At 40.5% G+C, this 13,464-nt stretch overlaps 1 protein-coding gene across 3 annotated transcripts in view; it reads right to left on the bottom strand.

Moving 5' to 3' along the window:
* thap4 (THAP domain containing 4) overlaps positions 1-13,464 on the bottom strand; it is a 100,946-nt gene that overhangs the window by 54,252 nt on the left and 33,230 nt on the right. For all 3 annotated transcript variants that reach the window (XM_052017280.1, XM_052017279.1, XM_052017281.1), the window contains 2 exons: positions 12,305-12,414; positions 6,798-6,901 (listed from right to left, as the gene is read on the bottom strand). In XM_052017280.1, coding sequence (XP_051873240.1) covers positions 6,798-6,901; positions 12,305-12,414 — 214 coding nt within the window. The remainder of the gene's footprint in view (positions 1-6,797; positions 6,902-12,304; positions 12,415-13,464) is intronic.

The following is a 13,464-nucleotide window of genomic DNA, read 5'->3' as shown; positions in this document are numbered from 1 at the left end:
AAAAAGGGTGCTGGAGTATTAACAGAAATAACATCCTACAGTCCAGAAAATCTGCCAGTTTGGCACATAAGTCCTGAATGTGCCAGATTTACCGAGTTTTATTGTACTGCTTTCACAAATGTAGAAATGGTGTTTGTTAAACAGCTCTGCTGAGGCAGGGCAAGAGCATCATGTAGCTGAGTTTTACAAAGCAGTTTGCATTTACATAGTCTCTTTAATGCTGTTAATCACTTCACAAAAAAGACAAGTGAAATCTCAGGAGACACAAGAGACTGCAAGTGCTGGAATCTGGAGCAACAAAGGCGCCCGAGGAACTTAGCAGGTCAGGCAGCATCTGTGGAGGGAAATGGACAGTTGATATTTCAAGTCTAGAACCCTGAACTGGATTTTGAACTTCATCAGTCCAGATGAAGGGCCTTGACCCGAAATGTCAACTGTATATTTCCCTCCATAGATGCTGCCTGACCCACTGAGTTCCTCCAGCACTTTCTGTGTTGCGCAAGTAAACCCTTTGGACTGCTTCCAAATAAGGGTGAGGTTATGAAAATCAGCGAATTCAAGTAATGGTGTTGATCAGGATGGGATAAACACTCAACATGAATGACTTGGCTTTGGTGGTTCAGAAGTTGTGAAGAAATTATTGGACTAATTAAATTTGAAGGTGACAAAGGTGTTTTGGTGGCCTTGGGATATTTGGAGGGTGGTTGGTTTGGGGTTGCAGGTTAGAAGTACAGACATTTCTTATGATACAGATGGCACAAAGTTGGGAGCCCTCCTCAGCCAATAAGGATGAAATTGGACACATGGAGGCAGAATCTCGGACAAAAGTGGAATGGGCTGGCTCTGCCAGGCTGCAGTGCATCAACAACTGGCACTGGAAATACTATTCTTACGGTGACACTGAAGGTTTGATATAAAGAAGTGGAAGCTGGGCAAAATTAGGAATATTGTTTATCTGCTTTAGGAAGACCACTATCATCCGAGTACCTAAGAAAAACAAGGTAACATGCCTTAGTGACTACAGCCCAGTGGCTCTGACATCCACCATCATCAAGTGCTTTGATAGGTTGGTTATGGCACACATCAACTCCAGCCTCCCAGAAAATCTCAACCCGCTGCAATGAACCTACCGTCGAAACAGGTCTACGGCAGACGCCACCTCCCTAGCCCTACATTCATCTCTGGAGCATCTAGACAGCAAAGACACCTAGGTTAGACTATTGTTTATTCACTACAGCTCCACCTTCAATACTATAATTCCAAGCAAACTCATCACCAAACTCTGAGACCTGGGACTCAACACCTCCCTCTGCAACTGGATCCCTGACTTGCTGACCAACAGACCACAATCAGTAAGGATAGGCAGCAACACCTCCAGCACAATTATTCTCAACACTGGTGGTGTCCTCAGTCCCCTACTCTACTCTCTATACATTCATGACTGTGGCCAGATCCTGCTCTAATTCAATCTACAAGTTTGCAGATGATACCACTGTAGTGGGCCGTATCTCAAATAACGATGAGTTGGAATACAGGAAAGAAATAGAGAGCTTAGTGACATGGTGTCATGACAACAACCTTTCCCTCAATGTCAGCGAAACAAAAGAGCTGTCATTGACTTCAGGAAGTGGGGCAGTGCACATACACCTGTCTATATCAAAGATGCTGAGAGCTTCAAGTTCCTGAGAGTGAACATCACCAATAGCCTGTCCTGGTCCAACCACGTTGACACCATGGCCAAGAAAGCTCACCAGCGCCTCAGGAGGCTAAAGAACTTTGGCATGTACCCCTTGACACTCACTAACTTTTACTGATGCATCATAGAAAGCATCCTATCTGGATGCATCACAGCTTGGTATGATAACTGCTCTGCCTGGGACTGCAAAAAACTGCAAAGAGTTGTGGACACAGCTCAGCACAGCACAGAAACCAGCCTCCCCTCCATGGACTCTGCCTACATTTCTCACTGCCTCAGTAAAGCAGCCAGCACAATCAAAGACCCCACCCCCCCCCCAGACATTCTCTCTTCTCCTATCAGGCAAAAGATACAAAAGCCTGAAAACACATACCACCAGGCTCAAAGAGTTTCTATCCCACTGTTATAAGACTATTGAATGGTTCCCTAGTACGATGAGATGGACTCTTGACCTCACAATCTACCTTGTTGTGACCTTGCACCTTATTATCTACCTGCACTGCACTTTCTCTGTAGCTGTGACACTTTACTCTGCATTCTGTATTGTTTTACCTTGTACTATCTCAATGCACTGTATAATGAATTGAACTGTATGAATGGTACACAAGACAAGTTTGTCACTGTACGTCAGTACAAGTGACAGTAATAAACCAATTCCAATATTGTAGGTAATGAATGGTACAGGCCTGAGACAAGACCAGAAACAAGACCAGAAACACAGGGAAAGGATAAATGCACATAAAAAGTGAATTGAAAAGTAATGAAGAAGGATGGAACTATCTGAATGTGCAAAGACGGACCCTGGGACAAAATGGGTGACGGGTCTTGGCAATGGCTGTGTAATTCACCCATCAAGACTCACTGCTCATGGTCCCCATCTGTGGAAAGCCAAGAACGTCAAATCCCCACACTGGGGAACTGGGCAGCAAGGCCACAACGACTGGGCCTCGGGTACCACACTGCTGAGGGCCCATTCCCGAAGCGCTCACAGACTTTGATAGGAGGCAAAGCAGAGCACTTTTCTTGAGAGTTTTTAATTACTTCTGAAAAAAGACTATTAATATTGCTGCAAATCTTTAAAACAAACCATTTTAAAAATTAAAAAAGTTAAATATTGGAACACTAAGAAATAATTTAAAATATAATAATACAGTAAAAATATACAAAATAGTGGAAATGCTCAGGTCAGGCTGCATCTGTGGAAAGAGAAGCAGTTAACTTCTCACAGTGAAGTGCTCTCATCAGAACAGGGCAAAGCTAGAAAAAACAAACAGGTTTTAAGTTGGAGAGAAGGGGTGGAGAAAACCAAGGACCCTCTGTGAAGGAATGGAGACCAAGAGAAACTGCAATGGGAATGATGGTAGTGCAAGACAAGTGGGGTATTGAAGGCTTGGTAATGGGAGTTGATGAGTTTGAAGGGAATGAATGACAGAGGACGGAAGTTAACAAAAAAATGTTGATACAAAGCACGACAGTAGTTGGAAGTTTGAAATAAGAGAATGCTGAAAATAACCAGCAGGTCAGGCAGCATTTGTGGAAGGGAGAAATTGAGTTGTTATAATGTTACATGAGAAATGGCCAGTTTGGGTACAAACTGGTAAGGCTGGTTTTCTGAAATGATTGAATTGTCAGAAGATATTGTTCCTTGAACTTACACTGGGCTTCATTGGAACTGCCTTTTGTTCTTTTATCTTCTTGGCCTAGAGCTTCAAAGTCACACTTCTGAACCACAATATTCTTTCACAATCTGCTGAATCACCCTGAAGGAGGAACAAATTCTGACAGAACTGATTTTTATCAGCATCTGGCTGTGGAAGTAGCTGACTTCTTCACACCCAAGATATGAGGGGCTGCGAGGGTGTGGAGACTTCCTCAGTATATGGACAAGCAGGGAAACACAAAGCAATTAAACAAGTGCAGTACCTCGGAGGCTTCAGCTAATTGTTATGCATTTCACATCATGGCTGTGGCAAGGCATGATATCTTCCGCCGTAAGATAGGCTTGCCCTTAACTTCTCTGGTTTCAATATATATTGCAAGGCAAAGTGAAATCCTGTGTTGCAGCTTCAACAAGTTGGTAGCTTATATTTAGGCAAAGTTGCTGCTGTTCTTTGCATGCCCTTATGCTCTTCTTATTGAACCAGGACTGATCCCCTGGCTTGACTGCAACAACAGGATGAGGGATCTACCCAGCCATGAATTTACAGATTGTGGAAATGTACATTTCAGCAATTGTTGATTGTCCACAGCTCCTCATGGATACCCAGTTTTTGAGCTGCTAGATCTGATCTAAGTCTATCCTATTTAGCACATCATTGTAATGCCACACAACGTGATGGAGGGTGCCTTCAATGTGAAGGTAGGACTTTGTCTCCACAAGTACCCTGCAGCAGTTATTTCTACTGTGGACAGATATAGCTTCCACATGTAGACTACAGAGGAAGAGGTCATGTATGGCTATCCCTCACAATTGAGTTGCTGCCAGTCTGTAGCTATGTCCCTCAGTATTTATCCAGCTCAGTCAGTACTGGTGCTATCAGCCATTCTTGGCGACAGACGTTGAAATTCCACACCCAGTGTACACCTATGCTCTTGTCATTTTCAATGATTCTTCCAAGGACGACATTACGTTGGGCATATTTAACGATGCTATGAAACCAAGGGGCCTGCAATCAATGCTACTCATTGTACTCTCTCCACATTGTACCACCCCCTCAGGTTGGACAGAAGGATTGTGGAGGAGGAGTCTGGCATGTTGTCTGCAGGGTATGGTTTTGAGAGTATGATGAGGTCAGGCTTTTGACAGATCTTGGGGAAAAAAGTGGTGAATATGGCTTCTCTATTGAGTAAGTGCAATCTAAGGCAGTACTGAATCTCAAATGCTAGGATAAATTTCTGGTGTCTGGAATATCTTTAGCTTGGAAGAGATGTCCATGGGGAAACAGAATTGGCCTTGAGTTTGGCAGGGGCAGGATAATGCAAGGCTCCAACAACCAATACATGCCCTGGCAGAAAGAGCATTTGGGCAAAGACACATTCAGTCTGAGCTTGATTACTCTTCCCAGTTAGAGACATTGCCATTTGGAACAATAAACATAGATTCCTCCCAATCTAGTTAACATGAGGCAAAATGGGAATAAGAAAAATGAGTGGATTCCAGTTGCTTTTCATTTAAGCAATCTGAAGTTGAACATTGATGCATGCATGTTCAACCTATACTGGCACAAGGTCAAATCTCCACATCTCCATGGATTAGCATTTTTCAAGAAACTGAGTTCACAATTAATCCACTTGTTCCCATAAAAGCCTTACTCCCTCCATCTATGTTGATCCCAATTATACAAATCACACTTGCTACCTTACACCCATGGATGTAGACCGATTTACTGACATACAACTGGTTTTACCGTTCATTTCCAGAAGTAGCCGGATTACATCAAACACTACTGTCCTCCATCAAAACAACAGCGAGTGCAAAACTAACATTAGGCTTTCTTTCTCCCCCATCAACATTTTCTTAAATGTCTCTCTCTTGCCTTTGACACCCGAACCTCCAACATGAACTCAGCCTTCATGTTAGTGACAAAGAAGTCTGCCTGCCTACTTTCTCTCCTTTCTCACCTCATGCCTTTGAGTTCATTTTGTCATCGAGACCCAAATGCTGCTCTTTTAATTATATTCCTGTACAATAAGTGACAACCTAACTTAAATGGAAGATGAAGTTGTTCAACTTGTATTATATTGGAATAGCCAAATCTAGGAGAACAAGAGCTTAGAGCAATGTTTCAGCAGTAGGTATCTGAAGTTGAAGCAGCCGTCAGCTGATGTCATGGGATAAAATAGGTGAACTTTGTGAACAGTGAGATATGCAGTCAGAGGGTCTTCTTAGGGTCAAATACAATACCATGGGGGAAAGAAAGAAAGCAGACAGACCAAGAAGCAGGTTTCACAAAGAATGCTCACAATGGGAAAATAGCGAAGACAAAAAAAATTAGGAGATCAAAGGAATTGCGTTAAAACTATGGCGACAAGAGGATACAAACAGAAAGTGAGTGGACAAAAAAAAAAATTAGTGGTGGGACAAGCAAGGAGATAACTTCTTGAAAAGTGTTCAAAGCCATTGGAAAAATCAACTAGGTCATACTTTAGCAGATGTTGAACAGAAAGAATTACACACATTAACCAGGTGATGCCACACAATGTGTCAATATTTTGAAGGAAACAACTGCTTTCTCAAACTCAAGACATTTCCCAGCCAATAAGGTGCAACCTCTATTGTAACTTGGAAGAAACATTACAGGCACTTTACCAGGAGCTGGTTCCACAAATGGGCAACAAGGTATGTAAATACACAACTTTGCTTTAAGTAATATTAGTTGTGGGATAAACATGACCCAACGTATGGCTTCACAAGTCACTGAGTGCGAGTACAATGCATTGCTCCTTTTCATTATGAGAATCCTGACCTTTAGAAGATCGACTCCCCATTACAGTATTTACCTTAAATGCAAGTCGAAACCACCTTTGAAACAGATCAATTTACTCTAAACAAGTAAAAGAGTAAGTATGTTTGCCAGCAAGAAGATATAGGCTATATTAACCAGAGTACATAAACTACTTTCCTTAGTAACAATATTGGGTGCCCCAGTTCAAAGGGAGGAGAGGAAGGCTCATCTCACTATTAATGTGATACCATTGCTAACTGAACAAAGTTACTAGGCAGTCCTCATATTGGAAAACACTTCGCTCATAAGTTAGCACTCACATCATCATTATGCCTGAAACATCTTCAGTGATTTCTCATGCTGAACCTTTGGCACATTCTTTTCCTAATACTTATCAAGACAGGTAGGCAGCTTGCTGGGGTTTCATCTCATGGATCTGGACACTCATGGAACTAATTTCACACAGAACCTTTACAACAGAGCATTCCTTCAACGCTAGGGGTGGAAGAGGTTTCCAATAGGAAACCCAGAGAGAGGACAGCCTATTAACCATATAGTCTCAACACAATTTAAAAAAAGTAAGATACAGTACTGCTTAATAGGATCTCTTGTTGCAATAGAAGCAAAAACTCCAGACCTTTGGAGCCCATTCTTACTTGCTGAACGTGTGGCTCCTTTGCAAAGGACATTCGAGCCACAGAATGCGAAGACAATGTCAGCTCCTGATCCTTCACCTCTCCTTCTTCAATCTCCACAATACCTTGCATCAGAAAAAAACATTAGTTTAAAAACAACCTCCACAGAAAAGCTTCTGAAGTGTTGTTAATACATACCCAAGGGTGTGTATTAACAACATTTCCATTTATACAGTACCTTTAATGCAGCAAAAGTGTCCCAAAACATTTCACAGAAACAGCAACAGAAACAGAAAAAATTAACACTAAGTCACGTTGGTTGGTTTTAAGCAAGACCTTGAAGGAATAAACCAGAGGTAGAGAGGCAAAGTAGTTCTGGGAGAGTTTAGAGCCTTGTCAGCTGACAGCAAAGTCACCAATAGTTGAGTCATTAAAACCTTCAGGTGGCTAGAGCTTGAAGGGGAGATACCTCCCTACTCCATAACCTCCTCAGTAGTATAAGACCATGAAATTTAAAATTGAGGCACACAAACCAGGAGCCAGAATAGATCAGCATTCATCAGGAGGTGCAAATTATGACACAGGCATTTCGGACCTCTAGCTTACAGAGAAAAAAAACAGAGGTCAGCCTGGAATGGAATAATCAAGTCCAGAGGTCACAGATGAGGGATTCTACAACTGATATGGTGAGGCAGAGGTTGGGAATGGAAAGAAAGTCAGACAATGTTAAGGGAAGTGAAATAAGTGGTCTTGTGACAGCAGAGGTAGGAGATGAAACTGAGACTGGGAAAAATTCATTTCAACTTCCAACAGCTGACAAGCAAGTGGATGGAATCAGTGGAAAAGGAGTTTGTGACAGAGACTGAAGATAATGGCTTCCTAGTACTTGGAGGAAATTACTGCTTATTCAGTGCTGAAGTCAGTTAAAAGTCTGACAATTTAGAGACAGTGAAAGGATCGCAAGAGTGGTGGTGAGATAAAGTGGTGAAAACTGGAGCCAGAGTTTCAGATGATACTGTTAAAGAGGCAACCTGTAAATGAAAAAAAGGTACCTGGAATTAAAAACAATGCACTCTAGTGATTAGCAAAATTTAATAGTAAGGAACTCTGGTTGATTTGAACTGGATTCTGTTTTCCTACTTAACAATGGGACTACTCATTATAAACTACTTCATTAACTGCAAAGCACTTTCAGACATCCTAAAGTCTTGAAAGGCTTACATAAATGAAACTCAACATTCAATGCTTGACTAAGGACAAACAGGAATCCTTGCAGTCAGCATATCATGGAGCATTCACATCAAACAGTTCCATGTACTACACCAGAGGAAAAAGACGGAACTGGGCCAAGGCAGGCAACGTCTGTGAAAAGGATCAGAGCAAAGAATTCCAGCTCAAATAACAGCAGCTACAGTAACACAAGAGAAAGCTTTAAAGAGGACTTCAGGGGAAAGAGAATAGTTGATATCTGGAACATGCTGCCCAAGGTAGTGGAATGGAATTCAAATCTACATTTAAGAAGCATCTGGACAGGCACTTGAAGAAGTAAAGCATAGAAGGATTTGGTCCTAATGTAGGCAAATGGATTAGTGTAGATGGGCAAAAAGGTTGGCATGGATATGGTGGGCAGAAGGGCCTGTTTCTATGCTCTACAACTCTAAGGAAAATGTAGAGTAAAAACATTATGCATTATGAAAGCATCCCTTGAAACAAGGGTAAACATTTTTTTTGGTTAAACTGATGAATGCAAATGATCCAAATTGTTGCTGGAACAATGACCTTCTGTTGTGGTCTGATCACCATGCTTGGGTTGTGGTGCAAGCATGGTGCCTACTTGTAATGAAATTCACAACACCTTGCTGGTTACAGAGAGTTCCAAAATGATAAGGAGCGGGAAAGCTAAAGTATTCTAAAGCTAAAGTATTCCACTAACAATAGTCCTGAATACCAGTCTCAGAGGAGCTGCTCCAACTAAATGCATAATATCAGTCATCTCCATTCTCCAACTTAGAGTCACACAGTGGTGAACAGAGAATTCAGGAGGAGCAGAACAGAGATTGCTCCAAACCCACGTAAATAATACATCTGTCACAGAAATTTCATTTGCCTCGTGTCTAGGCTGGAATTCACAAAAAGACAAATGTGCTGAAATCAACAGGAGAAAAATTATGGGCACAAACCAAAACATTTGTAAGGATAAACCAGATTAAAAGCAAGTGGTATGAAAGGTTACAAAAGCTAATGAAAGATCAAATACCATTTGGCTTTTAATGGGTTAAGAAGTTAACAATGAGATTATATGAAATGCAGGAAGTTCAAAAGGACTTTGTGATAGCAGATGATGAGAACATTCCCTTGGTTTGGCATGAGATAATAGGGTACATCCATGCAAAATATAAACCATTTCTTCAAAAGACAAATTCGATTCAGGCTGGCTGACTGCATTTTTATATTTTGTTCAAAAACAATTTCTCATGGAAAATGTCCAGAGGTTATTCAGGCTTTCAACTTGTTACACGTTGACATTTAAAGATAGAGGAAAAAGCAAGTTAATGCCAAATCTATATAACAAAAACGTCTCTGTTTAGATCACATCTACTTTCAAAGACATTCCTGATAACCATGCCAGACAAAAAATATGTACAGTACATATATGTAAAGGAGCCTATTCAGTCCGACTTAGCATATTCCGTTTCTATAGGTATTACTTCACTTTTATAAATGGAAGTTATACGTAGAGCAGAGCTGACAAGCACCAAGAAACTGCCTGGAGTTTACGATCAGCAAGAATATCACAGAGTGCAAAGTCATTTACAGAAATTAATTTGCAATTTGATTTAGTTCCAGAGGAATCAATGTTTGAATCCAAAACAAACAGAACTCACTGCCAATGGATGACAGCTGTCGTGTCTGTACCTTTGTGCCTGTTGAAAGCTACTACTCTAGCTTTTGGTGATTCAGTGCCATGGATCAAGAGCTGGATTAACAGTGGTTTTTGCAGTGGAAAATTCTATTACTGAACGTGTTGCCAGAAAATTTGGACATAAACCAAGTATTAATACAATTATTCTTAAGAGATGCAGCTGACCTTGGAAAAGCACAAGAGAAATTTGGTCACATGCTGCTCATGAGATTCTAATGTAATGGCCAGAAAACAGGGGAAGAGAATACTTTAATCTGCACTTCACTGTTTAAATCCTACTTATTAAAATTCTGTATTTTATAAAACGTAAAAGAAAGCTATAGTTTTTTTCTAAAATAAAGGAAAGCTCATTTAATATAGCCTGAGATAGCATTAGAAATAACATCATTAGCTAGGTCCAAGTGATGTCTTCGTAAACTAGCTTCTGTCCTAGATGGGGCTTAAATTATATAGCTTTCTAAGCCCCAAACCAAGTCATGCATGATAGATAACTGACACTTCACTGCAGTACTGAAGAAGTGCCACAGTACCAGGGGTGTCATCTTCTGGTTCTGACAATGAACTGATGACTCTCTTTGTAACACAGACAGGCGCTTGTGATTTCAGCTACCAACAATTATACTGCAACACACACCACTGAAAGCAGATTAAATCATCATTTACTTAATTTGCTGTTTGAATGCAACTTAGTGTTCAAAGAAACAGTACCTTTCCTAAAAACCACAAAAAACAAAAGCAGCCATGGTAAAAATAGATTAGAGACACAAGAAACTACAGATGCTGTAATCTGGAGCAAAAAATCCAAATTGCTGGAGGAACTCAGCGGGTCATCTGTGGAGGCAAAGGGATAGTTGACATTTTGGGTCACGACCCTGCATCAGGACTCTGCATTAACTCACTGAGGATTAATTCTAATTTTGTCTTCATTTTTATCTACAGTCATATTACTTTTGTAAATCATTAATGATAAAATTGGTTAGTAGCTTAACCTGAACAAACTAGACCATTGGGAAATGTTCTCAACTGATAGGAGCTTTGGGTATGATGTGTTCTTCACTGAGCATCCCATTAGAGTTCGACAATCCCGATGGTAACATTTTTGGGGTTTCTTTAATCTCAAATTGTACTACTGTGACAACTCTGGGATGAGTCCAGCTGTGAGTTTTAGTGCCAGCAGGTGAGGAAGTATAAAAGGTGGGAAAAAGTGGCAGAAATTAAGGGCTTTAATGAAAACATGTTCTCTTTCAGCAAACACAAGACATTGCAAGAAACTGAAAATAGCAGCCATGATCCATGATATGGAGAAAAAATGAGCAGAAATTCAATCTCAGAAGTTTGCACTAAGTGCTTATCAAAAGACTGAAGATGTTGGAAATCTGAAATGAAAACAGAAACACTCAGCAGGTCAAGCAGCATCTGTTGAAACAGATACGGAGTTAATGTTTCAGGTCCAAGACTGAAGTTATGAAGAAGGGTTTTGAACTTGAAACTGCAGGTCAGTTCTTCTTTCACAGATAGTGCCAAACCACCTTTTTTAGTGAACAATGATAATTTGTCAATACAACTGAATTTCAGAAACAAAGTACAATGTGCAACCACTGCATTAATGTGCATATTTAGGACCAAGGATGCATTTCTATCCCAATAATTCTGAAGACTAATTCACCAATAAAAAGAAAATGCTGGAAATACACATTAGGTCAGGCCACATCTGTAAGAAGAGAAATAGAATTAAATGTTTCAGGTCAAATTGGGAAGGAGAGAAAACTCATAAGGTGCAGGAAGGGGGGTGGCATGTCTTTATCAGGGTAAAATCAGGGTGACCATGGGGATAAGCTGTAAACAAGGTTATCTGGTAAACATCTGGGCACATTGCAGCCTTCTGGACTCGATATTGAATTCTACAAACTTCAGGTAACTTGATTTCTCTTTATCAGTCATCCACCTGTGATATTGACCCAGCTTGCTTGTGTTTTTTTTTCCCCTTTCTTTCTTTAACTCTGCAAGTGGAGGACATTCCCAGCCTGACCTGTGGGCATGCCTTCCCCCTCTGCATTTCGCAACTCCTACATTCTTTTGTCCATGTTCTCACTCTCTAACAGCTCCCATTCACTCATTGACCGGATAACCTCATTTACAACTTATCCCTATGGTCACCCCAGTCTTACCCTATCAAGGACATCCCTCAGCTGTCCCTTTGGAAAAGAAGCAGAGGCCCATGCAGGTTAATACCGATGAAGAGTTTTCAACAATGGTTCATAATTGGTTGGAATCTGCCTATTAATTACTTTACTGTTCTAAATCCATTTCAATGTGGTACTGAATTCTGTCTGTGTACCAAACATGCCTACTAACTTACCATAGTATCCTTCTGAGGAGGAAATTGGTACTGAAGTATAATTGTCTTTTGCAGTTTAATTTGTATATATCAATATATTTCCACACACATCAGGCACCTGGCTTATTTAAAAGTATGAAACAGTAATTACACAACAAAGATAAAATGTAAATGTGTCCTTCACAGCAGCTAAATTATATTAGAAGGTGGAGTTTCATTCTCAAGTGCAGATCATACTTACAGCATTCAGTGCAGGTGGTACTCTACCTGTGTTTTGGGCGCTGATGAATGCCACTTTGTTGGTGCCAGGCTTGATTCTGATAAAGCCACACTCCCTATGCATTGGCTTCCTGGTTTCAGGATTGAAACCATTAAATCTGTGAAATAAATGAGGAAACTTAGTTTGAAAATGTTCAAAAGACTAAAAATTGTTACTAATAAAAGTGTAGCTTCTCAAACTAAAATGGAACTTCTCAGACATTTCCCAAGCAGGGCCATTCAGATTTAAAAAGAATTCATATTAACCATGACCTCCACACTCAAGCCAGGTGACTTATTGGAGACAAGCACACACTTGATTCCCATTTCAAATTGAATAGTTTGGTTATCAATTTTTCTTTAAAAAAGGATATAACTTTGTGATTTCATTACTTTCTTTCTGTGCTCTCCTTTTATAATGCTCAGCTAAGTGGATAAGAGAAGATGCAAAGTTTCATGCACTTTAAGAATGTACAAAATAAGAAATAGGAATAGGCTATGCAGTCCACGTCTACCCTGTCATTCTGCACGGTTGTGGCTGATGCTGTGTCTCGTCCACTTTACCACCAGATCACCATATCCTCCAGTTCCCTCATCCAAAAACCTATCAATCTCATTCCTGAATACACTCAATATTTGAAGATCCACAGCCTCTGAGAAAGAAGCTTCCAAAGATTTACAATCATTTATGTAAAGAAATGTTTCCTCACCTCACTCCTAAATGGCCAACTCCTTATCCTGAGAATATGCCCTATGGTTCTAGATTTTCCGGCTAAAGGTAGCAGCCTTTTGGCATCCCTCAATCCCTCTCAGAATGGTATATCACTCAATGAGCTCACCGCCCATCTCAATTCTTCTGAGCTCCAAGTTTACTCTCTCTCTACATGGGACAGGACTTTCCCCAAGGAATCAATCTAATGAATCTACACTAGGCCAAGTATCTCTCTCTGTCTCGGTACATACAGTGCTCCAAATGCAGTCTACACCAAAGCCCCATACAATCTCATCAAATTGTTATAACTTTCGTGCTCCAACCCACATGAAATAAAGCCCAACATACTAATTGCTTGCTGTACCTGCATGTTTACTTTCTGTGAATCATAAACCAGCAGACCATGGTCTATTTGTACATCAACATTTACTCATTTCTCACTGTTTAAAAGTTGTTT

The sequence above is a fragment of the Pristis pectinata genome, chromosome 6 (genome assembly GCF_009764475.1).
Source record: "Pristis pectinata isolate sPriPec2 chromosome 6, sPriPec2.1.pri, whole genome shotgun sequence".
NCBI classification, from domain to species: domain Eukaryota; kingdom Metazoa; phylum Chordata; class Chondrichthyes; order Rhinopristiformes; family Pristidae; genus Pristis; species Pristis pectinata.
This window is presented reverse-complemented; position numbering and strand designations above follow the sequence as displayed.